Source organism: Prinia subflava, chromosome 20 (genome assembly GCF_021018805.1).
Source record: "Prinia subflava isolate CZ2003 ecotype Zambia chromosome 20, Cam_Psub_1.2, whole genome shotgun sequence".
Taxonomy (NCBI): domain Eukaryota; kingdom Metazoa; phylum Chordata; class Aves; order Passeriformes; family Cisticolidae; genus Prinia; species Prinia subflava.
In genome coordinates, this window is record NC_086266.1 from 6,467,992 (window position 1) to 6,492,921 (window position 24,930).

Consider the following 24,930-nt stretch of genomic DNA (forward strand, 5'->3'; position numbering starts at 1 on the left):
CTCTCAACCTCCACTGTTTAATTTCATTCATCCCCTATCCCTGCCCAGCTGGGAAGGGCTGCTTTGGAATTTCAGTCCAAAAAAGGTGTCTTAAGGCTGAGGGATCACTTGGTCACCTTTGCTGTATTTAAGCATAGAAATAAGGACATTATAATTTACAGCAGAGTTAATTACAGTCCCTGAGCTGGACAGAGGCAGTGTTGGGGCACTGGGTGTCCCCAGAACTGGCCCTGCTCTTGCACCCCTGCCCTGGGCTCACTCCCACTCCTCACTCAGGGGATGAGGCTTGAAGTCACTTTTTTATTTATGTGAGATGAAGACTTGGCTCAGTTGAGGTCATGTAATGCAGATTGGAAAAGCAGATGAACATCATAGTTCAGATTCAGCTGGAAATGGTTTATCAGTATTTTACACTGCCTCAGGACAGAGGTGTGTGGTTTACTGTGGTTCCATGGGAACAGAGAACTCAGGGACAGCTTTGAGAATTTTGATCTCAGGATTAGAAGAATTTGTTTCTTACTTAATTTTTTTATTTTTAACTTTAGTATTAAATGTTCAGTTGGTTGAGAAAAACTTGTGTATAATAAATGCAGATTTATTGATGGGTCCTGTCTCTTGTCCAGCCTAAGCAAAGGACTGGGCACATTCCATTCTTTTTAGGTGCATTTATTGTTGTGGAATCTGAGTGCATTCCTGTGGTTTATTAAGTGATTGGACTGTCATCTCTGCAACAGATTGTTAAACCATTGCTCTCCTCCGTGGAAAATTGTACTTTTAAACGATTTTCAGGTTTGATTGTGCTGTGGAGTGCTCAGAGCTGCTGTGTGTGGGATGGGGAGACAGGGGGAGCACACAGGGCAGGGCTGCTGAGTGACCCCTCCTTTGTCCCCTCCTCTGAGCAGGACACCATCCTGGCAGAGCTGCTCCAGATCAACAAGGAGTACATTGTTGGCTACCACGAGCACGATTCACTCCTGGACCACAAAGAGGAAGAGGAGCTCACTGAAGAAGAGAGGAAGGCAGCCTGGGCAGAATACGAAGCAGAAAAGAAGGTAAAGCTGTTTAATTGGTTTATGCATATGAAAATAATCTTTCCAGGTGTAGACTTCCAATTACCTTTTCAGTTTCTCTATTTTGTTATACACCAAGAAATGAACATATAAAGCAAATTTTGACACAGGAAAAATTGTGTGTAGCAATGAGGGAACAAAGAGACACAGACCCCCTTGTGCATGCAAAGGAAATCAGTTTATTGTAGAAAACACTCCTCTTTTTAGACCTTCAACTTCCACCAGACAGAACCAAAACTCAGCAGAAGAAGAGCACCATTGGCTGCTCAGCCAATCCTACAATAATGTGTCTTTTTTGCTCCTTTGTTGCTGGTTCTTTCTGTGTATTTGCTTTGTTACTTTAATTACAAGTTACTTTTACAGCTGCATTTTTTTCTAATTTATGCTAGAACTCAGCTGATGTCCTGTGTAATCCCTCTTCTCCCATTTGAGGGTGTCCCTGTGAGGGGCTCTGTGTGACAGTGTTACCTTCCTTAATACACACATTAACATACAAAACAATATTTAATGTAATATAATAACACAGAAATCAGTGAGATCACAGGAGGGTGGAACCCTGTTCCCATTTTGTTGGCCCCTGCCTGTGTTCCATCAGTTGATGGTGATTTATCCCCCTGGCTGGGTGTGTGGGGTGCACCACAGCTCTTTGTGTTGCTGAAACAAAAGCTGTGCCTGTACCCCTGGCAGGGTCATTAGGGAATTAATGAGATGCCACCAAGGGTGAAATTCTCTTTCAGATTTGTTGGTCTTACCCCAAATTGCCTTTTGAATTTCCGTGGGTCAGGCACCCTCCAAAGCTCTTCACTAAAAGTACAAAAAGTGGGTGTATAAATTGCCACTGACCACCTTGAGTGAACTGATGAAAAGGTTTGAGGAGGGAAAAAAATAAGGGAGGTAAAGAGTAAAATCTGAAGTTGCCTATGAGAAATCCAAATGGGCAATGAGCTTTACATTCCTGCTAATAAACTGTGCATTTTACCTCTTCAGAAGTTTATTACAGGCTGGTCAAACTCAACATTAAGTAGTGGTTTTCAATATAAAAAAATTATCTTTACTCAACTTAAGCTGTACTAATAAGCTGTGATTATTTATATATCAAATATTGGCAAGCTAAACTCAGAGATCATTCAGAACTGGAGCTTGGCTTCCTGTGTGACTGAAATGAGGTTCTAAGCTGAGGTCTGGGAACCCCCTTGCTCCGTGCTCAGGGCCTGTGCCTCTCTGCAGGGGCTGCTCTGTGTGGTTATTTCAGAATTTCCAGAGTCAGTGAGGTGCTCGTGGTGTTTTGCAGGGCATCACCATGCGGTTCAACATGCCAGCAGGGACCACCACCATGCCCACCAATTTCAGCTCCCAGACTTACATTCCTTACAATCTGGGTGCTCTGTCTGCCATGAGTAACCAGCAGCTGGAGGTAAGGATCAGCCCGTGTTGCTGCAGGGGTTTTCTGACACAAATTGTGCATAATGTCAGTCTGAAATATCTCTGTATTTTTAACAGTTTGGAGGTTTGGGGTTTTTTTTTTTTCATGTAACTTTATTGGAGTTTAACTTGAATGTATATAAACCTATACCTGGGCAGATTGTCAGGATTCTGGAGCATAACCTGCATTTTTTGCAGAATTTAATTACCACTTTTGAAACTGTAACATCTTCAAGTCTGTATGGTAGAAAATTTACCTGGGTTTTTAGCATTCTCACGCTGGTCTGAAAACCTGTAGATACAAAACTAGGTTTTTACAAATGCTGTCTACAAATTGCCAGGTTTATACATGTTGTTCCACTGCTCTGTGCTGAAATTCAGATGTGTGGCAGCTTAGACTCATTGACTTGTGCAAATTGAGAGCAGAAAGGTAATGGAAGTCTAGGTATGTACAAGAGAAAGATTAAGAAGGGTGGGAAATAAATGTGTGTGTTGTTTCTGTGCTTTATACCTGATGTTGTGGTGTTTTCTCAGGACCTCATTAATCAAGGAAGAGAGAAGGTGGTGGAAGCAACCAACAGTGTGGCTGCAGCAAGGATCCAGCCCCTTGAAGACATCATTTCATCCATAGTGAGTGCAAGGGATAACCCTGGGCTCAGATCAGGAGTGGGAAACATTAAACATGATCAAACAAAGATATTGCTGCTGCAAATGGTCATTCAGCTAATGAATTGCATTATTAAGGAGCATCATTTGCAGTTGGTGGTGACCTTTATCCCTGCAGTGACCCTTGGTGGTGTTCAGCTGGCACAGAGCTCACAGGACTGGCAGTTTAGATCCATAAGTATTTGTCATGCTCTGAAAATGCTGGTTTTTCTAGAAATCACAATAGCAATTACAGGCAGGTATTATTGTATTTTGTGGGCTGTTAATTGCCAGTTGGAAGAACTAATAACTCCTGGGTCTGGTTCTGCTGGAGCAGTTTTGCCCTGACTGGAGGCTGGGCTGGTTTAACTCTTGGTGCAGCTGCCAGCATGACACAGGGCCTCAGTTACTGTCAGGCTTTTGTTCAAAGGACCAGTGCCAAGAAAGTTTTGGGTTTTTTTGCTTTTCAGTGGAAAGAAAACTTGACCCTAACAGAGAGCCAGGTGCAGGCCCTGGCCCTGAACAGACAGGCGAGCCAGGAGCTGGATGTGAAGCGCCGAGAAGCCATTTACAACGACGTCCTCGGGAAGCAGCAGATGGTAAAAATATCTTACATTTATTTATCTACTAGGTTTGAATGGGGATCCTGTGTGTGCTCACTCCTGAATTACAGGTGTATGTTTGGGCACATAAATACCCTCACAGAATGGTCAGCAGTGTGCTGCAGTTCATTCCTGGGCCTCAGTGAGGGAGACTGGGAGAAGTTCATAGAAAAGGCACTTGCCAGGTTTTGAGCTCAAGTGCTTTGCTGCAAGGTCATGAGGCATAAGGAGAAATCTGATTCCCAGAGCCCAGGCAGCCACTTAGAAACACATCTTAGAAAGTGTTGGTAATGTTGTTTTAGCTTAAAATTACTTTGCAGCATCTGAAAGTTGCCCAGATGATGTCAGAGGGAAGAGTTTTTCTCTCAGGCAAACAAACTGTGCCGGTGCACAGGCGGGACTTTGAAAGGGAAGATGAATGGTACCTGACAGATGATGATGTAACTTATACCTGGGAATAATTTCACACTAGAGTACATGTTGCCATGGCAGCTCTGCTAAATGCTGCCTGCAACACAATAGCCAAGTCTTCCGGAGAAGTGAGCCCTAAATGCTGTTCCTAAATGGTTTCTCCAGTAATGGGCTGCTGGATGCCATCACATTAGGGATGGTGATAACAATGGGCCTTTTTCCCCGGCCCTGCTGTCCCTAACAAATTGATTTGAGCTCTGAACCTGATCCTGGGAGCAGGGCACGGGTGGTGCACTCAGGCAGCTCTGCTTTCCCTCCGCAGTTGATCGGCTGTGTCCAGAGGATCCTGATGAACAGGCGGCTCCAGCAGCAGTACAACCAGCAGCAGCAGCAGCAGATGTCCTACCAGCAAGCAGCCATGGGCCACCTCATGATGCCAAAGCCTCCAAATTTAATCATGAATCCTTCCAACTACACAGCCATAGATGTGAGAGGAATGTATCAGTCAGTTCCTGGTGGGATGCAGCCACCACCCCTCCAACGAGCACCACCCCCAATGAGAGGCAAAAATCCAGGGCCTTCCCAAGGGAAATCAATGTGATTTTGCACTAAAAGCCTAAAGGATTGTTAAAATCAGAGAAAGAACTTTTATTTTTTTAGGAATCAATGGCCTAACAGAACTCAACTGTAAAAAAAAAAAAAAATTAAAAAGAATAGTTTGGTTGCTCCCCTTAAATACCATGTTCCATATTAGTGTTTCAGCTTTGTTTAAATAGGTCACGACGTTTTCCCTGTTGTCAGTGATGTTGCCTAGAATCTTCTTACATCTGTTGAGTACAGGAGATAACAAGTTGTTTTCAGTGAAAACAAGTCCTCCCGTTACAGTAGCATCTCCGCAGGTTTCCTGTCTAAACTCCTACGCTTGCTTTTCGTGGCTGCAAAGCTTTGGGAAGCTTAGGAAGGACTGCAGGTCTGTATGTTCAGTCTGACACATGTGAATTGTAAACAGCTGAGTTCTTGATTAGAGTTGATTCCTCAAATTATGGAATACTTTTCTGCTTACCCGTTTCTTTCTGTTAGTGGGAACATTGTAACAGAAATAGTCTAGTTTCCTTCATCTGTGCTGAATGGAACAGGAGTTGAAAATACTCTCTGAAAAACAGAACTGAGTGCAATATTGGTAACTACTACTGCTCTGAACCTTCTGAGGCACAGGGAACTGTGCATCCAGCCTTAAACACGACTGGGCCCTCCCAGTCTGCTGCCATTTCTTGTTTGCAGTTGTATGTGATGGGATAACAGCTGATGCTGTGGGAGTGGGAGATGCTTTTCCTTTGCACGCTGATCCCTCGCTGTGGAGTCCAGCACAAAGCACATTTCTGATACTCCCTCACGCTGGTGCTACTGTCTCCTCCCATTGCTGGCAGTGGGGGACAGGCCAACACAACCCAGTTCCTGTCTTTGGGGGTGAAAGGGTGATGCTGGCCAGGGTCAGAGAGCCCCCCTTAAACGTGGCACAGCCATTGCTGAGTGAAAATCCGTACAGAGAAAGGGCTGTAGCAACTTCTAGAGCTGCCAGAAGCGTGAGATGACTTTATTGATAGAGATGTGGTTATGCACTCCTCGCCATCCCTTCAGTTGTGTGAAAACACGGACACAGACAAACATTAGGACACAAAGAGCTTGATTTTGGGTTTGTTTTTTTCTGTTTTGGATTTTTTTTAATGTAGGCCAGAGATAAAATCTGGGTTTATTCTATACCATTATCACTCTTTGCCCACACTTACTGTGCTTGTGAAGTTCTTGTTGAATTCAAATAGGGTTTTCCTTTGCATAGAGTTTGGTTGATTTAACCCCCAAAAATCCCCGTTGATAATCTGGGGGCACAAGTAAGTGGCAGGAACGTGGAGTCAGTGGTGTGTGGACAGCACAGGGCTCTGGGGACGGACGGAGGCGATGGCTCCAGACTGTGCTGGACTCTTCTGATGCTGGCATGAACTAAAATCACTTTGGTTCCTGGGCAGTTTCTTGCAGGAGTTTTTCTTGCTCTGCATGGACAAGTTTTGCCTCTACACACGCAGGTGGTGCAGGATGTTTCAGTGTGTGGCTGACACTTGGTTTGTGACGAGGACAGGCTCGGCTGGGCTGCTGCAAACCCGGCTGAGCCGTTGCTGTCTGGGACTCTTTGATGACAAAACACCACAAAAGCCCCTCAGTGTGTTCTAGTGCTCTGCCAGCTCTACAATTAACTCTGATCTGGGGGAGGGAGCAAAGAGAGACGTGTTGGCACTAGAAGAGACAAAAGTGAGACCTTGAGATAAACATTTGAAGGCAAATGTACTCTGGGCAACTCTCACCGATATTCCGACGTGTTGTGAATAAGAGAAGTGCGTTCTACCAAACCTGGAAATATTAAGTGGAGTTTTACAGTAACTCAAAGACTTAAATGTGGAAGTTTTAGGCAACATTGAAAGGCACATTTTATTTCATCCTGGACAGACCTATGGATAACAGAAGACTAATGCACAAGAAGGAATCCAAGATAAGCATTGAAGTAAAACCTGGACCACTTTGCTTACGTTTCTCACTCAACATTTTAGCTGCATAACAATGTGCTTTGAATATAACATCAGGCTTTAACCAGTACTTAAAGACAGAACATACATCAGTAAGATAATAAAAGGCTCATTTTTTATATTTGTTTTAGATGTTTTAACTAGATAAAAATGGCTTAAGATGACAAATAAAAATGTTGCTTGTAATACAGTTTTGCCTGCTAAATTATCCACATTTTGTAACCTGTTTATTCCTTTGGATGTAAAGCGTTTTTGCTTAGTATTGTGATATTGTATATGTTTTGTCCCAGTTGTATAGTAATGTTTCAGTCCATCAACCAGCTTTGGCTGCTGAAATCATACAGCTGTGAAGACTTGCCTTTGTTTCTATTAGATGGCTTTTCAGTTCTGTATTAAATATCTTAAATACTATAGAAAAGGTGTCCCCTCTTCCTATAAGGCTGTTTTGTAATATATATAAGGACTGGAAATGTGTTTTTAAAAGAGAAGAAGCATTCAAGTATGACGATATACTGTCTGTGTTTTCACCATTCAAAGTGCTGTTTTAGTAGTTGAAACTTAAACTATTTAATATCTCATTTAATAAAGTGACCAAAATACATCAATGTGCCTTGTGCTACATTCACAGTCCTGCGTTCAGCCCACGGGGATTCAGCCTGGGAATTGTCTTTGGAGAATTGTGCTGTGAGTTGAAGCTCTCACTGCTTTCTACAGTGACTTCAGTGGATACAGCCACTGATTTCATTTAAGGAGGACAGCTGTGGTCCAGATTTTCAAATTACTTTATTAAAAGCAGCTTCTGCCAATCTGGTACAAGTGAAATGAGTTGTCCAGCAGTGAAGTGGTTAAAAGTGAGGTGAAGTTGTGCTTAGTCAGATCAGCATAAGGTGCTGCTCATGGTTGTACTTCTCCCTTCCTCAGTTATTAAATCCCACGTGCTGGGCAGAACACTCCCTTTCCTATGCCAAGGAAAGTTTAGAATTGTGTTTAACGGTGCCCCCTGCTCATCCCTGGCAGTGCTCAGGGCAGAGCCGTTCTTGGTGAAGCTGGGGGAGGTGGAAATGGGCTCTGAGGTGACAACACTGGAGTTGTGCTCCAGGGGGCCCTGTGGGCAGCGGGGTTTTAAATATCCCTGGGAATTTTAACTTGGCTGGACGCTGATGGAGAGCAGGGGCAGCTCAGGCTGGATGTGGCTGTGAAGTGTCCTGGGGTGAGTCCCATGTCCAGAATGTGCTGAGGTGTCCCAACACTGCCAGCCCCGTTGCTGTGTCAGCTGTGCCCAGCCTGAGCAGCTTTTGCCTTTATCTTAAAAGCAGAATCACTCTGCACACAGTAAATAAAACCAAATTCATCAGTTCAAGCAAAAAAAAGTTTTGAAGTTGGATAGATTTTCAATGTTTATGGAAAGCCAAATGTCCTAAATGTTCCCAGCTGGAGGAGTCTGGAAAAACGCTGGTGTTGCAGCACCAGCAGCAGTAACCACGTGGTGTCTGAACTTCCCAGACCTGCTCAGGTGTCAAATAACCCCTGTGCACCCCCTGTGCTTGAACCCACCCTGGGGATGGGGCCTGGGACAGAGCAGAATTCCAAATGTGCCTCTGGGAAGGCTGCGCTGCTGTGAAGGGCTGGGGAAGCTCCTGCTCTGCTGTGTGTGCCTGGGATGGGTGGGATGAGTTCATCCTGTGACTGATCCAGCCTCAGCTCCTGTCCCTGCTCTCCCCAGGGAGGAGATGGCTGGGGGGTCACTGGAGGAGAGCTTTGGGAAGGGGCTGTGGCCTGAGTGGGGACACTGCCCTGGAGAAGGGCAGGGGCTCAGGGAAGTGGGGTCACCCTTGGGTCTGAGCTCAGCCACTTCCAAGCTCTGATCTCAGACACCACCCTGGGCTCCTGCATGCACAGAAACAGAACGAGGCAGTAACTGATACCTGGGGCACTCCTCCCAGCCCGACCCAGCCACAGCAGCTGCTGTAGGAATTCGGTTGTGCAGAGTGGGGCTCATTGCCCTGGGTTCTTGCCCCTGAGCAGCAGCAGCGGGGGACGTGTGCCCTGGCCACGTCGGGAGTGGTGACCTGCCCTGCTCGGTGCCATCTCAGTGCCAGACACCTCCTGGCACAGCGAGGGAGAGCCTGAGAATCCTTGGAATTCGCCTCCCAGGGCTCAAACCCAGTGCAGGCAGGAGGTGACACCTTTGGTGTTCTCTGTGATGAGGAATCAGCAGCTCTGGGGCAGTTGTTTTGGAAGAAGCAATCACCAGCACCCTCCCAGGGGATATCTTTGTGTCCACACTGACACGAGCTTCAGCCCTTCTCCTCCAGGAGTGCTCCATCCCTGGGTGCCCTTCCAGGAGCATCTCAGCCACAGTCTGGCAGTGGCAGCACATCTCTGGATGTCCAGGCAGGTGAGACAACACCAGGACACCTTCATTGCCTTCCAGCAGTTTCTGGATTTTCTGGATTTCTTCCGAGTTTCTGGATTCCCTCTGGCATTTGGGGCTCTGCATTGCCCAAAGACTCGCAGGAGGTGACTCTTTGGGGCCTCCTCTCCTTTTCCCCCTTGGAGAAAGGCACCCCAAGCCACACATCCCACCCAGAAGAGCTCCCCACAGACAGTGGGGTCTCCATGGGGATGTCCCTGAGGGCACGTGGAAGTTGCCACTTGTACTTCAGTCTCCAGACAATCCATCCAATCCATCCCTGTGCCCTGGATCACCCAAAGCCAGGGAGAAAGGCACCGACTGCTGTGCTTGGCTGCACCTTGGCCTCTCCCAGGCAGCTCCCCTGTTTCTGCACCCTCCACAATGAGACTCCAGCACTTTCCCACCCCTTTGCTGGAGCCTCCTCCCTCCTGCTCTGCACAGCTGTCCCAGGATAGTGTTTCCCACAGAACAGGCCCTCCCCTCGGGTGGAAGAGGGGTTGAAGAGATGCCTTTTGTCCCGTTTGCTCTGGTTTCCAGTCTTGTGTGTGGAGCAGCTCTGGGTCAGGGGCACAGTGGGGTTTCTGGGGATCACAGCCACCCCCTGCGCCAGCCTTTGCCTCCTGTTTTGACTTTGAATCCCATGGAATCTACATGAGACCCCAAACAAACACGGTTTCCTTTTGCTCACTTGGAAGGTTCTGTTAGCTTGAAGCAACCCAAACATGTTTTCCCCACAAACTTTCCTGTAGCTCCAAGCTGAAGGAGCAGGTGGCATCTTCAGGTGGGGTACCAGCTGGCCCAAGGGGGATGGGATGGGGTAAGAGGTGGGAGTGCCCACACAAACCCGCTGTGCACCACAGCCCCCTCCTGTGCCCCTCAAAATGCTCCCTGTGTCTCTGGTGGTTCCCTCTGCTGCTGCTCAGCTCCCAGGTCACTCAGGTCACTCACATCTTCAGCTGCTTTGTTGAGCCAGAACCAAACAAAGTAAATTCCCGGGGAAGAACCATTTGGGTGGGATTTAGCAGTGCTGAATTCCCCAGTTAATGAATGCCCTACACAGGACACGTGCCTTTACCAAGGGGTTTCCAGTAAATTCTTTGTGGATTTTGCTTTTTGCAATATGAGTTTTTTGAACCCAGATCCTGAAAAGGTGTCTTACAGCACCCCTGGTACCAGTGTGTCCCTTTCTGGCAGGAGGCTGTGCTGCAGCAGCTCTTTGAGTTGGGTATCAGAAGCACAAGTCCAGTGTTACCCCCATGGGCCAAATCATCTTCCTTGGAGTTGGTAAAAAATGCACTTGGCATTGCTGAGATCAGGTTTTGACCTTCATTTTGAAGAGGAGCAGATCTCAACCACCAGATTTATCTTCAAGCACAGCGGAAAGCCCTGGCTGGAGGGAGCAGGATCATCCCAGGGGGCAGAGCAGGGCTCCAGGGCTGAGGGATTTCCCTGTTGTGCAGGGGAAGGTCAAAAGTGCACCTGAGGACGCGTCCCGTGAGCCACGGAGCTCCCGACACAGCAGCTGGGGATGAGATGTTTCGGCAGTGACTCAGAGGAAGAAGCTAAATAAACTCTTTTTATTTCAAACACGGGGTTAAATTCCTTCATGTCTGGATCATTGAAGGTAAAGCTGCTGTAATCTCCTCGTTGCCAACCCCAGCCTGTCGTCTGGTGGCTGCTGGACCTGCTGGGACAGCGAAGGGACGTGGCAGGGACACAGGAGGTGCAGAGAGGGCGAGAAACTGTCGGGAGCAGAGCTGGGTTTGAGGGCTGCTGCTCCACTGGGGATGTAGCTCATGAAGAAGCTGGTGTGGATCATCTCTGAGTCAGTGAAAATGTCCTGGGAATTCACAGGCTGAAGATGAAGGAGCTGAGGTTTTACCGTGACTGTTTTGCAAGGAGGAGGTTAAGACACAGCACTGTGGACAAAGCAGGTGAGATAAGGAAAACCCAGAGCCAGCACGGCTGTGGCTGTTCAGGTCTTTGCACACTCCAGGGAACCCTGTCTGCTGCTGGCCTCTCCTTGTGCTGCAAAGTGCCCGTGCCTCTGCAGCCACACTCCTGCTCCCACCACGTGCTGAAATCCCTCTGTGCTGATCACAGGGGACACAACATGAACTGGCATCACTGCTGGAAGCGTTCCCTGCACTCTGTGACACCCCAAGCAGGCAGCAAGGGCAGGTATGTGGGACAAGTGTCACTCCAGGCCCGTGCTGGCACAGCCAAGCCTCCCCCATGAGTGTCCCTGGCCTGACTGGGGGAGGGCTGCTCCCTGGCACTGCTGGGCACAGCTGGGAATACGGGGCTGGCTCGGGGCTGCCAAATGTCATCAGGCTTGCTGAGCCCAGCTGGAGGCAGAGGAAAGGTGACAGGACTGAGGGACCAGGCGGCTTCTGCAGAGGAAAATGCCATGAACAGCCATGAACATCCAAGCACTGCCTGCAGGGCTGATCCTCATCCATGGTGATTGCCTGAAAGTGTGGTGGTTTAGAATTGCTGTTGTTGCTATTTCTCCATGGATTTTTCATGGTGCTGCAGGTAAATCTCATGCAAGATGTGCTGGTTTTATTGCAGGGCTGATGGGTCCATCCAAAGCACAGCAGATGCCCCAAATGTTTGTCCTCTTGGTTTTGAGCAGGACGGTAAATCCACGGGGATACCCAAGGAGACCGAGCTGGTGCCTCCCAGACCTGTGATTTGATGTCATCTTCCTGCAAGAGTTTGGGGCTTAGGTAATTGACCTTTACTGCCCTTTTAGAAGTGGATTTATTGTTCATATTGCTGGGGAAATACTGGATTAGTTGTTGAAGAGTGCCAAAAAAAAAGGGCTAGCAAGAAATCTACAATATAAAGACAATTTTATTGCCGATAAGCTCTTAAAACTCATTTTTTTTCCTGTTTCAGTAGGACCTTATTCTTCCTGATGAAAATCCGGTCATAGCATCTCTCATTAAAAATAAAATTATTTTGAAATAAATAAATATATAAAATAAATATCATATACATTTTATAAATAGTTTTGTCCTTATGCACAGTATCCATGCTTACATCTGAATAATGTTCCTCACCCCATTCCCACCCCAACAGCAGGAAGAACCCCACAAATCAGGACCAGTCCATGGAGCATCATCCATGTAGCAACTCCCAGACTGCTTAAGCAGGGCACCACTCAAAGGCTTTTCTTAGCAGGGAGCTATCCCAGCTCAGCAGCAGCATCTGCAGCAGTTCTGTGGTCTTTGTTTTCTTCTCTTCATTTTTAGGTTGTTTTGGGGCTGTCTTTTCCCCAGTGATCAGGTTTGCTCACCTGCTCGTTCCTTTAAGCAACCATGACATTGAATATTCAGCCTCTCTTGTAGCAACCGGGTAACGAAAGTGAACGAAAATGGAAGATTAAATGTAGGGTTCCCTCCCTTCCCCTACCCCCGCCCCATAAATAACCCAGGTTCGATATACACTGGAAACAAGGAGGAACAGCAGTGTCTGAATTCAATGTAAGTGCTTCCCTAGGTCACCTACTCTTACAGGAATGATGGAATGACTATTTAACAGAGCGCTCTGGGAAAAAGCTCGGGAGCCCAAGTATGTACAACGGACACTGCAGGAACCATCACCTGTAGTGGAAGAGGTCTCTGTACATGGCAGGGATTTTGGCGGGGTCCACAGGCCGGGGTAAGAAGTGGGTGAACTTCTGGTGTCTCTTAGTCCTGTACCCCTCGCGGGGGGAGCCGTCCTTGTTGAGGGCCACGTAGTACTGGCGCTCCGAGTCGGGGTGCTTGTAGAGCGTCGAGGCGTACGTGTTGTACCAGTTCTCCTCAAACTGCTCGCGGAACACGCACTCCCGCGTGAGCTTCTTCTGCCGTGGGCAGCCAGCAGGGGAACAAAGAGACACTCGTGTCAGAGAGTTAGAAGAGAAAGCACTCTCACCCTCCCTCACTTTTGTTTTCCTAGCGTTTCCCCAGCTGCCTTCTCCCGGCTCCCCTGAGGATGAGGGTGGTGGGGCTGCTTCCCCTGGATGAGGGCTGGAAAAGGGCACAAGTCAAGACCCAAGGATCTCTGGAGTTGGAGGAAGAAGGAGACAAAAGCAGGAGAAGGTGGGTGTGGGTTTTGCAAAGGTGCTCTGTGAATAAATCAGACAGGCAGACAGCAAAGCTCCAAACCTGTCCAGGTGAGTTTGAGCTTGCTGGGGTTGTTGTGCCACCAGGCAGGGACACATTCCCCTGTAGCAGCCCCCTCTGAGGTACCACACACCCCAAATCCCCCCTTTTGGGTGAGAGAAGCAGCAGGCAGCAAATCTGAAAGGTCTAAACAGGAAAACAGGAGCCAGCACTGCCTTGGAAGTTCAGGGCACACAGTTGGGTGCACTGAGATGGGAATGAAAGCATTGCTCAGGGTTCCACCCCCTGGAGTGCCAGTGAGCTGAGATGGGAGGCTGCACCCAGACCCGGAGGGACGTGGGATGTCAGGCCCCAGGAAGATTTGGGTTGTGATAGGTGATGTGAGGAGGGTGTGCAGCTGGTGCATCCCACGCTGGCGTGGGGGGACAGATGGCACTGGTGTCACCACAGCCAGCCTTCCCATCCAGCCCTTACTGCTGGGGGCTCTTGGCAGTGGCTGTTTGATGATGGACTTTTTGTTCATGTCCAGTGCTCCTTCCCTCTCCCTTCCCTCCATGTGCCAGCTACAAGGATGTGCTCGGCTGCAGTGGGGAGCACAGCTGCCCCCTGCCCCACGAGGACACAGGTGGCTTTGCCAGCCCTGCTGTGCTGTCACAGAGGGTCCAGCCATCCCATCCCATCCCATCCCATCCCATCCCATCCCATCCCATCCCATCCCATCCCATCCCATCCCATCCCATCCCATCCCATCCCATCCCATCCCATCCCATCCCATCCTATCCCAAGGGATACTGCCAGGGTGACTGGGGCCCTTTCAGCTGAAGGGCAGTCTGTAAATGCAGAGTGCTCTAATATTACAGCCACGGCCCCTCCACTGTAAACTATCCGGGCAGGGAATGTGTCCCCTCTGCGGCACACGGAGTGCTCAGTAAATGTTACTGCCTGCAGTAGATGTGTTTTGTAACACAATCCAGGAGCTCATCTGTGCTCAGAACCTGTTTACAATGTTTTGCTGCTAATTAAATAAAGCCTGAGGTGAGTTGTGAGCCCTCCAAAAGTCCTAGGCCACAGCCTTGGCCATCTGAACCACAGGCTTCTCTTCCCAGGCCTGTCAATAAATACAGACTGGGTTTTTTCCTTCCTCTCAGATGCCATCTACTTGGAACACGTTGGAACCTGATGACTGGCTGAACTCTGGCTGTTGCTTTGCCCCCATTCCCCCGTGCTGCACTGGGCAGTTTGGAGTACAGTGTTTGTGGAAAATGTTTGGCGAGTCTGGGGTGACTCTGCAGGGTGTGATTTATTCCTTTCCAAGCCCTGGGATGTCCCCACTGAACCTGACACCACACAGGCAGCAGGCAAGGTGCTGCCCATGACTTTTGCTGCCCTTAGTATTAGTGGCATTGCTGAAATCCTTGGGAAGCTTTACAGAATTGTTGGCACGAGGTCAACAGGGACAGGCGGAAAAGCTCTGTGTCCCGACATCCACGTGTCGCTGTGGGGATGGCTGGCTCTGGCTGCATCAACACAGGCATCAGGCAAAATTGGCACAGAGGGAAATAATAAACTTGCTGAAAATTTAAAAATACCGCTGTACTGTGATCTCCCAAAATACCATTGTAATGCTAATGCTGTTGTCAGGCGCTGTTTTATGGACCTTTAATTAAGAATACTGTAGTGGCTTTTGAGTTCCAAAAGCCATCATTGTACAACCCACGTGTCCCAGATTTTAAAACTCCAGGGTTATTTGGGGACCTGGCTCGTGACGCCGGCACCGTTCGGAGCAGCCTTTTGAGTGTGTCCCTGCCTGGTGAACAAAATCCCAGAATGGTTTGGGTTGGAAACAACCTTAAAGATCACCTCATTACAATACCCTGCCATGGGCAGGGACAGCTCCCACAACTGTCTTCAGCTCAATTCTGTCTCCAGATTCAATGCTGTAAAAGCCCTATTTTTGTTTCTGTGTTGTAACATGAACAGGGGCTCTAGAATTTAATTAACCCTTCGTGAAACTTGACTCACTATCAGAGCTGCAGGGTTTGAAGGCAAAGCAGGGGAATACATGGGCTTATGTTCTCCAGCAGGCACAAGTGAAAGCTGCAACTCCAGGAGCTGCTGAGCAGCCTTAGAGTTTGATAGGAGAGGTGCTGCTCCAGCCCTGCTTTCTGAAGTGTGCTTCAGGACATTTTGTGTTTTATGGAATCCTGGTGATTTTTCTTTTTTCTGTTGTTCTCATTTTTAATTTAACCACTGTCTCTGCAATTAACTGCTGTGCAGGGCAGAAGGTGTTGCAGAAATGAGGTGGGAAAAGAACAGTTATTGGTGCACACAGTATTTGATGATCAGAGAATCATGGAGTGGTTTGGGTTGGAAGGGACCTTAAGGCTCATCCCTGCCCTGGGCAGAGAAACCTTCTCCTGTCCCACATTGCTCCAAGCCCCATCCAGCCTGTCCTTGGACACTTGCAGGGATGGGGCAGCCACAGCTTCTCTGGGCAGCTATCTCAGATAAACATCAGCAACTGTGTCTTAAATGGTGGAAGGGTCTGTGGCAGGTGGAAAGGGGACAAGGAAAAATGAGCTAAACTGTTTGCCAGTCAAAGGTTTCTAACAGCTCCTGTGTATGCAGAGTACATGAGTTTTAACTTGTACATTGAGGCTTATCTGATGGTGAGAGGAAGTGCTGCCTTCTGCTTTGGCTTAAAACTGGTTTATTTTATTTCATTTTACTTTTACTGTGATCCACCCTTAATTGAGCTGAATAATTAGGAATTGAGTTAAATTAACCTGTAGGAAGCACCTTTGCCCAGCTGTTAAGTCCTGGCATTTTGACTGTAAGTCATAACACTTAATGAGTTTACACTTGGGGTTTTTAGTAAAAACATGGAGAATTTTAGCCTGAAAATGGCACTCTAGGAAATCACAAGCAGCAGCCCTAAACTCCTAAAAGGAGTTACAGGGAATTTTACAATAAATTTCAGCTTCTGTTGGTTAAAGAGCCGTAATACAAAGATAGGACCTGCACATAGGTGCAGACCTGATCAAGAGGAGAATACAACTGATGTGTTATTCAGACTGTGCAAACACATAAACAGTTCCTGGCTTTATGCTAAATGTCCCCTTGCCTTTACCTGGCAATTACCAGACCATTTCTGAAAGGCAAAACCTCAGTGTGATATCTGGGGCTGAGCACCACTGTGGGCTCTCACAGTAGGACTGAATCCTCCCTCAACCCCAATTTCCTGTATATAATTTATGTTAAAACAGCAGTGACATCAAGGGTAGGATGGGGATCAGTGGCACCCCAAGGACGTGGGGGGCCTGTGACAGCAGCTTATGACACAGCTGAGGCCACAGGCTGCAGTGGTGGCTGTGGGACAGGGAATCAGCCCAGCCTGAACTCACCGACCCATAGAGCTCGCCCCTCTCATTCATGCCGAGGTAGAGTCCGGAGTCCACCCCACGGATGCTCACCAGCCCCACTGCCAGGCTAATAAACTCCAAAATCCCTAAAAAAGAACAGAACTGCAAATCACACAGAGGGAAAAAACAACACCGGGCTCCAGCAATGAAAACAAACCAGCCATTCCCAGTAACAATATGGTTCTTAACTCTATAGTCCCATCTGCGTGCAATCTTCTAATTTCCAGTCTGGGCTTCTCCCCAGAATTGTGAATTTGAGTTGCCCAAGAGGGATTATCTTTGCTAATGAGAAAAGCTTTGCAAGGTTGTGTTGGTTTGAGTTTGGATTTTTTTCATAATTATCACCAAGAAGACAGATGTAGAAAGTTGTGTCTGGCCACTAGCAATGTCAGAAGGTTGTTACCATGCTGGGTTTTACTCTTCACCAAAAGGAGTGTGATTTTGTCTTCTGGAAGAAGATGATTGTCCCACAGATTTTCAAGTCAAGGGTTCAGTAAAAAGAAGTGAAAAGCACTAGAAGAGATGTCTGTGAGGTCCATCTTCATCCTGCCACTCCAGTGGGATACTTGCCAACTTGAAATGTATATACAAGCCGTAGAGATAAAATCCAGCTTCAAAGCACACAGGTAAAAATGCATCTTCCTCTGCAGCCTTCGGAGCCATGGCACTGCCAGTCCTTTCTCCATCACCCCCTGCCACTGTTACTGCCTCCTGTCCTCTATGTCCTGCTGGCTGTCCCAGCCTCCTGCCAGCCTCTTCCCAGTCCAGCAGCCTCTGTCCCAGCTACCCCCAGCCCTGCAAGAGCAACTGTTCCACCCATGGGCTGCAGCCTGCTATGATGGTGTCAGATACTTTAAAAACAAGGGGCAGCCTCATTTCCTCTGGAAAGGAATAGCAGGGTCTGGCTGCTGCACCCCCGTAGCCACAGCTGCTTCAGTGGGGGAAAGACCTGTAACAGGAGAACCTTTGGTGAAGCACTTAAAACAAACAGCCCCCACCCAACACCACCAGTGGTGGGGACATTCAGACTTCCCAGGAAGACTTCCTGAAGGCAGCAGTAGGACTGTGTTATTATGGATTTCACACACTACCTGTGTAGAGGTCACAGGCAGTTTTGCCTGTCCAGTTCAGGATTAATTAGCTGGGAGGCAGAAGGAAGAGGGTTTTCCTCATCTCATCTGATGACTGCATGCCTCCATTGACTGGAGGGGAAAGTTGCTCTAACCTTTAGCATGGCTCCAGCTCTCCTAATATAGCTCCCTAATACTGCTCCAGCCTTGAGCAATTGATGCTCTGATCAGGTTACCTCCCAGAGCTCCTCTTAAAAGTATTGCCTTGGTTTAGAGCCACCGCGTGACAGGCTGCCACCTGAGCCAGCTGACTTCAGTGGCAGCCACAGCTCTGGGTCACCCCACAGCATGGATGGGATGTGACAACTCTCAAGTGACACCACAGCACTGCCTAAATATAGGACAGGCCAGACGGCGATGGACACCCTGACCCCCTTCGTGCAGTGCACACTCATCATCAGGTGCTGGCAGCTAAGCTGGCTGCAGGAATTCCTACCTTCCATCAGACCTTCTGTCCTCTTTCCCCTGCCTACTCTGGGGCTTGCGCATCTAATCCAGCCCTCCCTGAAACCAGCGGGTGCTAGGGGACATGAAATACGGACTTGGGAGCGGCAAGGCCTGGAGACAATCAGGGAACCAAACACACAAAACACACTTCATGGACCAGAGCAGACATTTTACAGGCTGAAATATGCCCAGCTACACATCCTGGCCCAGGGACACATCCTGCCTGCAGAAACATCAGGAACAGGCAGCACAGGCAGGGAAGGCAGCCTTTTCAAGCCAGACAGGCACAGACCCCGGCTCTGCTCTCCTTGGTAATTGTTGTGGTTTCTTAGCTGAAAAGAATTCCAAGCAGGGAGGAGAGAGGTGCAGGATGAGGGGTGGTTTCCTCCCTTCACTACCCACCAGTTCTGACATGAGGGAGTTACTGAACTGCTGAGTGCTTTTTCTCATGCACAGACCAGAAATTACCACAGCCACTCTTTTAAAAGGAGGGAGTGAGGGAAGATGGACAACTACAGGGAGTGTAAAAACTAAAGCAGGAGTACAGAGAGACACCCAGGAATGGGGGAGTCTTTCCCAGGCTGGAAACAAAGGAATATTCAAGTGAAACATATCAGGTAACTGGAGAATGGTAGATGGACCCTTATGTAGGTATAGACACAGTCCTCAGCATAAGCACTATTTCTGCCTCCTGTCACTTCTGGGAAGTGGGAAAATATTGCTGGTTCCTTTGAGAAACTGAGGGATGTCTAAGGCAGGGGAACCCAGAGCTGTCCTTGAATATGCCCACACACATGCTTTGTATGAGGCATGTGAATCCAGGTCTCCAAAGACCTGGGAAGAACCAAGCCAGGAGCAGCATCAGCATCTTCCCTCTCTGAGCAGGAATGAGATATCCCTCAGCTGGTGCAGGTTGGTTAAATACAGGTTTTTCAAATGAAATTTCTTCCAAGGTGTGCCCATGACAATCTCTTCTGACAATATCCCTTGTAGTATTCCCCTTTTCTGATCCCTGAGTGGCACTCAGAGACATGCATGGAGGATGGCTATGTTGAAAGAGCATTAAGAACATAATTTGAGCTCACAAAAGTCAGGAGACAGTGTGAAGGCTGAAAATATGTGGGTGGATATCCATCCTGTCCTTAACTCACTCCAATTCTAGACAAAATTGCAGCTTCGTGCATCTGATCTCCAGCAGCACAGGGAGTGGCCACTGGGGCCAGCTCAAGAATTCTCTTTCCAATTGTAGCGGTGTGTTTTTGTGGTAGAACTTGCTTTTGTTTTTTCTTTGGCTTTCCTTTCTTCTTTCCCCTAGGATTTGCCTCTTTTTTCTTCTCACTTTGATTATTCCTTCTCTTTGTTCCTTGAGTCTTTCCAGATAAGACTTGGAGAGATTTGATTAAGACCCTGACTGGATTCATTTACCACCAAAGCACTGGATAATCTCCTGAGCTTTGCCATGGCTGGACCCACACACTCTCGCCTTACTCTAAACCATCCCTCAAAGAACAATTCAGGCCCCTGCACCTGTCTCTTCTTACATGACTCTATTCAAGAGCCGAGGTACAGAAACATCAGATGTTGTATTAATGGCTACAAACCTAAAGCTTTGGCTAAAAACCTCGACAACTGTTCAGCAACAGGTGCACTATGGTCTGAATGTCAAAATTACAGCCAAACTTTCTCTGGAGGTCTCAGCAGCTTCTCAAGGAGTCTGTGTAACAGATCCATGAGCAGATCTGTACACCAGAAGAGCTTTGTCTTCTCCCTTTATTCGTCTGCGGTGCAACCTCAAGGCCTTTTTCTCTCCTCCACTGCAGTGAGTAGCAAGGGTTCCCTTGTTTACTCTGCTGTAAAAGAGATGTGAGGCAGAAAAGGAGCAGTTCCTCCTGGCAGGGATTTTCCTGGCCAATTTCTCTGTTTCATTCTGAGAAGGATTGTCTTAGGGGTTGCTAATGTCAGTCCAGACCACATCCAGATTTTGATCGTCCTTAATTTCTTTGCAGAGGAAGGTTCTGAGCAGATGCAGAGGGAGAGATACATTGGAAAACACTTTATTCTTTTGGGGGTGATCTTGCCAGAGCTGCCAGTTCAGAGAGTAAATTTGGGCACTTCTGTAGTGAAAGAATGAGCTTGCTTCCAGCAAACTTAGAGGGCTTTTCCACATTTTGCATTAAAGCTCCTGTAGGAAAAATAAGCTGCGCTCCATTGTTCTTGCAAGAATCTGTGTTTTTGCAAGTATAAAATATCACATTCCAGAAGACAGGTGTGATTTAGGAAGGCTCCAGTCCTTGACAGATGAGCGGCAGTAGTTGCTGTGATTGCCCAGGCAGTGTGGGTGGATGATGCCAGTACCTCCCCTGTGTCCTACAGTCACACCCCCAAATGCTGTGGTACAAAAGAATCTCTTCTTTTAACCCTCACTGTTGGGACCCTGGGACTCTGTTCTGCATCAGTGGGGCTTTGGCTATTTTTTCCTCTGGAAGATGTGGATGTCTTGCACATCTGGTAGCTTTTGGGATGGCTGCGCATGGGAGGGTGCAGATACTGCCTGTCTATTCCTGAATCCCTTCCAAATTAAGAGATGGAGATGCCAAATCCTACATCTCACCTGCAGCTGGACGCGTGCCTGGGCTGTGGCATCGCAGCCATCCGTGGAACACCTTCATTATCTGCTTGTGGTACCAGCAAGCACCTTCCAGCCACATGGGCTTGATCCTGGACTTCTAAGTATTTCTCCAGATGCCTCAAGATTTAAGGCAGCTTTAAAATGCTTCCCTGAACCCTTCATCTACCTCAGCATCCCTCACCACAGCTTCGGAGTCCCCAGAATTGCTCAAGCTGCCCATTCCTGTTACAAGTTACTTCTTTCTGACTGTTGCATGCAAAATTTAGGAATGCATTGATACATGACATCCTAACACGAACCATACCAGTAACACTGGAATTTAAATATTCATGGCTACTGAACGCAGATGGTGCATACTGTGTGCCAATACATTATTGCTTTGAGTCTCTGCTGAAGCAAGGCTTAGTCCAACTTGATCTGAATGCAAGGATTCCAGTCTAATCCTTCGGGGCTTTGTCTTGCAATTACAACAAATAACTATTTATTTTACACTGCCTCTGGGAAAACCCTGAAGCAGAAAACTATAATATCTGAAGTCTGGTCTAGTTTACAGAGCTGGATGTGGACTGCTAAAACACTTAGGGAATGCCAATGTTTCGATTTATTGAAAGCACTGTGTGACTTCAGCTTCAGTGTGCAAAATCCATGAAAAGTTTTACCATGTCTAACATGCTTTTTCCAAGTTTAAAAATATAGTCGTTTTACTCAATCTTTATAAAAAATGGGCCTGAGACAAACGCTGCCATTTGAAATTGGTTGTTTAGTTCTACAAAGGTAGGGAAAAAGAACTGATAGACTAGAAACACTACGTGGCAGCTTGAACTAAAACCAACCAGATGCAATGGGTTTGCTTTCAACTCTTTGAACGTGGAAACCCATAGCGTATTGCAGCATGAAAGGTTACGAGATGGGTGTTTTCAGGAGGTAATTAAAGAACGCTTGCCCCATGAGCATATTAGTACCTGACTCTGACCCGCGGGTTATGACTTTCTTGTTGATTTAGGCAGGGACATGCCATGCACACACCTGGTGTTTATGGAAAGATAAGCTTCCCCAATTGTTCCAAAAACCTGCCTTACACCTCCAACAATAGCAGCGGCAGCACTTCCCACTAACTGGCTGTGAACAAGTAAAGGCAAAAAAAGAATTCCTTTCACCGAGGAGTTAAATCACTTGAAAACTGTAAGAAGTCTTGTGAGCACATCTTGCAACCTGTTGACAACATAGCTGGCATGGGACTTGTTGATAGCTTATACAGACACCTGCACTAGATGCTGGAGTAGTGGCAATTTCTCTTACTGTGCTCAAACTGACTGTACTCTTTCGCCTGTGGCTTGGGGTACATTTTTTGAAGATTACATATAGTCTCATTAGAGTCACTGCTCTTGTATGCCACTGATACAGGCACTGCAGTCTTCCAGCTGTATCCTGGGCAGCAAGGTAAATCCACGGTGCTCTGCCTATTGTTCCATCTTCTTTCTTTCCGAGGTCCCCTAAGTGTTTTTCCCTCTTCAGCCTCCCCCTTTCTTTTCCAACAACTTTCCCAAACCCAGCTCCTGATACCCCTCCAGCCAACAGAACTCTGTTCTCTTTGGGGAGACGCTCTTCTAATCAAAGTCACACATGTAAAAGAAAGCAGCTCACAAATATCTGCAGATGCCAGAAAGAAGGAGGAGGTTTTTTTAAAAAAGAAACTACTAAAAAAAGTGAGGAATTTCTTTTTCCAACCTAGGAATTTCCAAGAAATTCCAACGAGGAACGTCTCTGTTTTGCCTTCCTCACGACTAACTTCAGAGGCACAGCTAAAGCTGGTCACCGTCCTCTTTTACTTAATTTTTTAAAAAACTTTTTCCTATTTTCCCCCTTGCGAAGGCACGTTTTAGTGCACCTGCAGAAAGGCTGAGCGTCGGGAGAGTAGGAAATTGGAAATAAAAACTCCCGCATTGCTGGAGAGTGAGCGCATTTGTTTAGGAGGCCAATTATATCCATCCCGGGATGATTTATATTAGCGGGATAATTAGTCGTGCGCGCGGGGCACCTGCTCCCGGCCCGGCCGGGCACCCCCCCGGCCCCTTACCGAAGCGGCTGTGGTCCTGCCGGGTGCCCTGCACCGTGCCGTTGGGGAAGATCTCCAGGTGGAAGCCGGTGCGGCAGTAGAGCTGCCGCCGCCGCAGGATGCCCTTGAGGTGAGCGAAGTCGGTGGGGGAGCCCCGCTGCAGCCGCCCCTCGATCTGCCCCAGGCGCTCGTTGAGGAAGCCGGGGGAGTCGGCGAGGGGCAGCCCGGCGCCCAGCGCGGGGGGGAAGCCGTGCAGGTCGGGGTCCAGCGCGCCCAGGAAGCCGCCCACCTCGGCCATGGGCGCGGAGCGGAGCGGCCCCGGGGGCGCGGGCAGAGCGGCCGCTCAGAGCGCGGGCTGCGGCCGCCCGGCCCCGCGCTGCCGGCCCCGGCCCGGCCCCGCGCCGCCCGCGCCTCCCATCGCTGGATCCAGTGTCCCGCCGTCGGATGCGAACTGCACTTTATATACGTACACACTCCCCTTACATTGACATATTGGATATTTAAATGCAAGCCACACCTCACTGGCATCCCCTTTGGCTATTGCTTCCCTCCCCACCCTTCCCCCCCCGATCCATTTGGCTTTTTTTTTTTTCTTAAAAAAAAAAAAAAAAAAAAAAAAGTCCCGCTTCACTCCCTCTTTTATTATGAAAAAAAAAAAAATGGCAGGAAAAAGCTACACATCGCAGTGAGGCATAACAGCTCTTGGCAGGTCCCCGCCAGCCGACGATGAAATCATGGAGCCCCCGCACGCACCCGCTCCCGCACCGCCGGCAGCCCCGGCCGCGCTCCCGGCCCTGCCCGGCCCTGCCCGGCCCCGCAGCCGCGACCCCAGACCCCGCACGGGCCGGGTGGGTCGGAGCCCCGGGAAGGGTCGGTGGCTCCGGGGCTGTCGGAAGCCCCCGGTCTGTCGGTGCCGCCACCGCCACAGCCCCGAGCGTGCCCCTCACCCACCACCCCCGCAACGGACACGGTGGAAAAAAAACAACACGTGAGGAGAGGGTCGAGACGCGTTTTTCAGCCGAACGTGTTAAAACGGAACGCGATCTTTCTGAAAGGCGATCCTGCGGGTTATACGGCCGGGTTACAGCCGCCGTGAGGGGAGGGAGCCCGCGGCGGGGCCGGGCAGCGCCGCTCGCTCTCCCTCCCCACCTTCCCCATGTTGGAAACAGGTGTTTCCGCGCTCTCCCGGCCCGCCGACACCGTATCTGTGCCGGCAGCTGCGGCCGCTACAGACAGACGGAGCCGGGCGGGGCGGAGCGGAGCGGGGGAACCGGGGGGAAGCGGGCACAGACGGGCCGGGAGGGACCCGGGGCACGGAGCGTGCCCGCCCTGCCCGGCAGGCGGCGCTGCTGCTCGCGCCGCGCCGCCCCGGGGCGCTGGGCCCATGGCGGCTGCTGAGGGCGCCCAGGTGGGCCCGGGCCTGGGGCTGGGTTGTCGTGTCCCTGGAGCGGGGTGTTGCCCGCTCCCTCTGCCGTGCCCCGCCAGGGGACAGAGACACCACAAACAACCACAAGCACCCAAAACTGTCCCCAAGCCACCAGCCCCCTCTGCTCCTCTGAGTGGCATCAGAGTGCGGAGCTGAGGCATCAGTGATTTCCACCTCAGCGGTCTCCCCCACCATGGGGTAACCCCACCGTGGGATCTCTCCCCAAGCGTGTATCGTCTCAGAGGGTCTCTCCCCTCAGCGTGTGTATGTATACCTCATAGTGGGTATTCCCTCAGCGGAATCTTACCCGGTCTCTTATTTCAGCAGATCTCTCTGCAGTGTGTCTCTCCTCTTAGAAGGTGCCTTCCCCAGCAAATCTTCTCTTAGAAGTTCTGTCAGGTCTCTCCTCGGCAAGTCTACCACATGGTGGAAGAGAACTCAGCAGGTCTGTCACATGAGAAAGTCTCTTCTTTCCAGTGGATTTTCCTTCGGTGAGTTCCCACCTTGGTGGGTACCCCCTCAGTGGGTCTATCCCCTCATCAGGTCTCTTCCCTCAGAAAGTA

The 24,930-nt window shown here is 49.0% G+C and overlaps 2 protein-coding genes across 4 annotated transcripts in view; one reads left to right on the forward strand and one right to left on the reverse strand.

Moving 5' to 3' along the window:
- The window catches only part of ATRX (ATRX chromatin remodeler), a 66,140-nt gene extending 58,813 nt beyond the window's left edge, over nt 1-7,327 (forward strand). For all 3 annotated transcript variants that reach the window (XM_063416879.1, XM_063416880.1, XM_063416881.1), the window contains 5 exons: nt 903-1,052; nt 2,362-2,484; nt 3,027-3,122; nt 3,608-3,736; nt 4,473-7,327. In XM_063416879.1, the coding sequence (XP_063272949.1) occupies nt 903-1,052; nt 2,362-2,484; nt 3,027-3,122; nt 3,608-3,736; nt 4,473-4,751 (777 nt within the window). In that variant the 3' untranslated portion in view covers nt 4,752-7,327. The remainder of the gene's footprint in view (nt 1-902; nt 1,053-2,361; nt 2,485-3,026; nt 3,123-3,607; nt 3,737-4,472) is intronic.
- Nucleotides 7,328-12,025: 4,698 nt separating this feature from the next.
- Nucleotides 12,026-23,486, reverse strand: FGF16 (fibroblast growth factor 16). Its single transcript, XM_063416740.1, has 3 exons — nt 22,963-23,486; nt 16,662-16,765; nt 12,026-12,995 (listed from the first exon to the last, which is right to left on the reverse strand). Exons 1-3 carry the CDS (start codon nt 23,237-23,239, stop codon nt 12,750-12,752), a joined length of 627 nt encoding a protein of 208 aa, XP_063272810.1. The 5' UTR covers nt 23,240-23,486; the 3' UTR covers nt 12,026-12,749.
- Between the last annotated feature and the right edge of the window lie 1,444 nt (nt 23,487-24,930).

What these genes read in the sequence shown, in the direction of transcription:
- FGF16 (XM_063416740.1), bottom strand. Translation starts at nt 23,239, where the DNA reads ATGGCCGAGGTGGGCGGCTTCCTGGGCGCGCTGGACCCCGACCTGCAC. An exon ending in GCAGGACCACAGCCGCTTCG is followed by an intron (nt 16,766 to 22,962) that starts GTAAGGGGCCGG and finishes GTTCTTTTTTAG; the next exon opens with GGATTTTGGAGTTTATTAGC. An exon ending in GGGGCGAGCTCTATGGGTCG is followed by an intron (nt 12,996 to 16,661) that starts GTGAGTTCAGGC and finishes TGCCCACGGCAG; the next exon opens with AAGAAGCTCACGCGGGAGTG.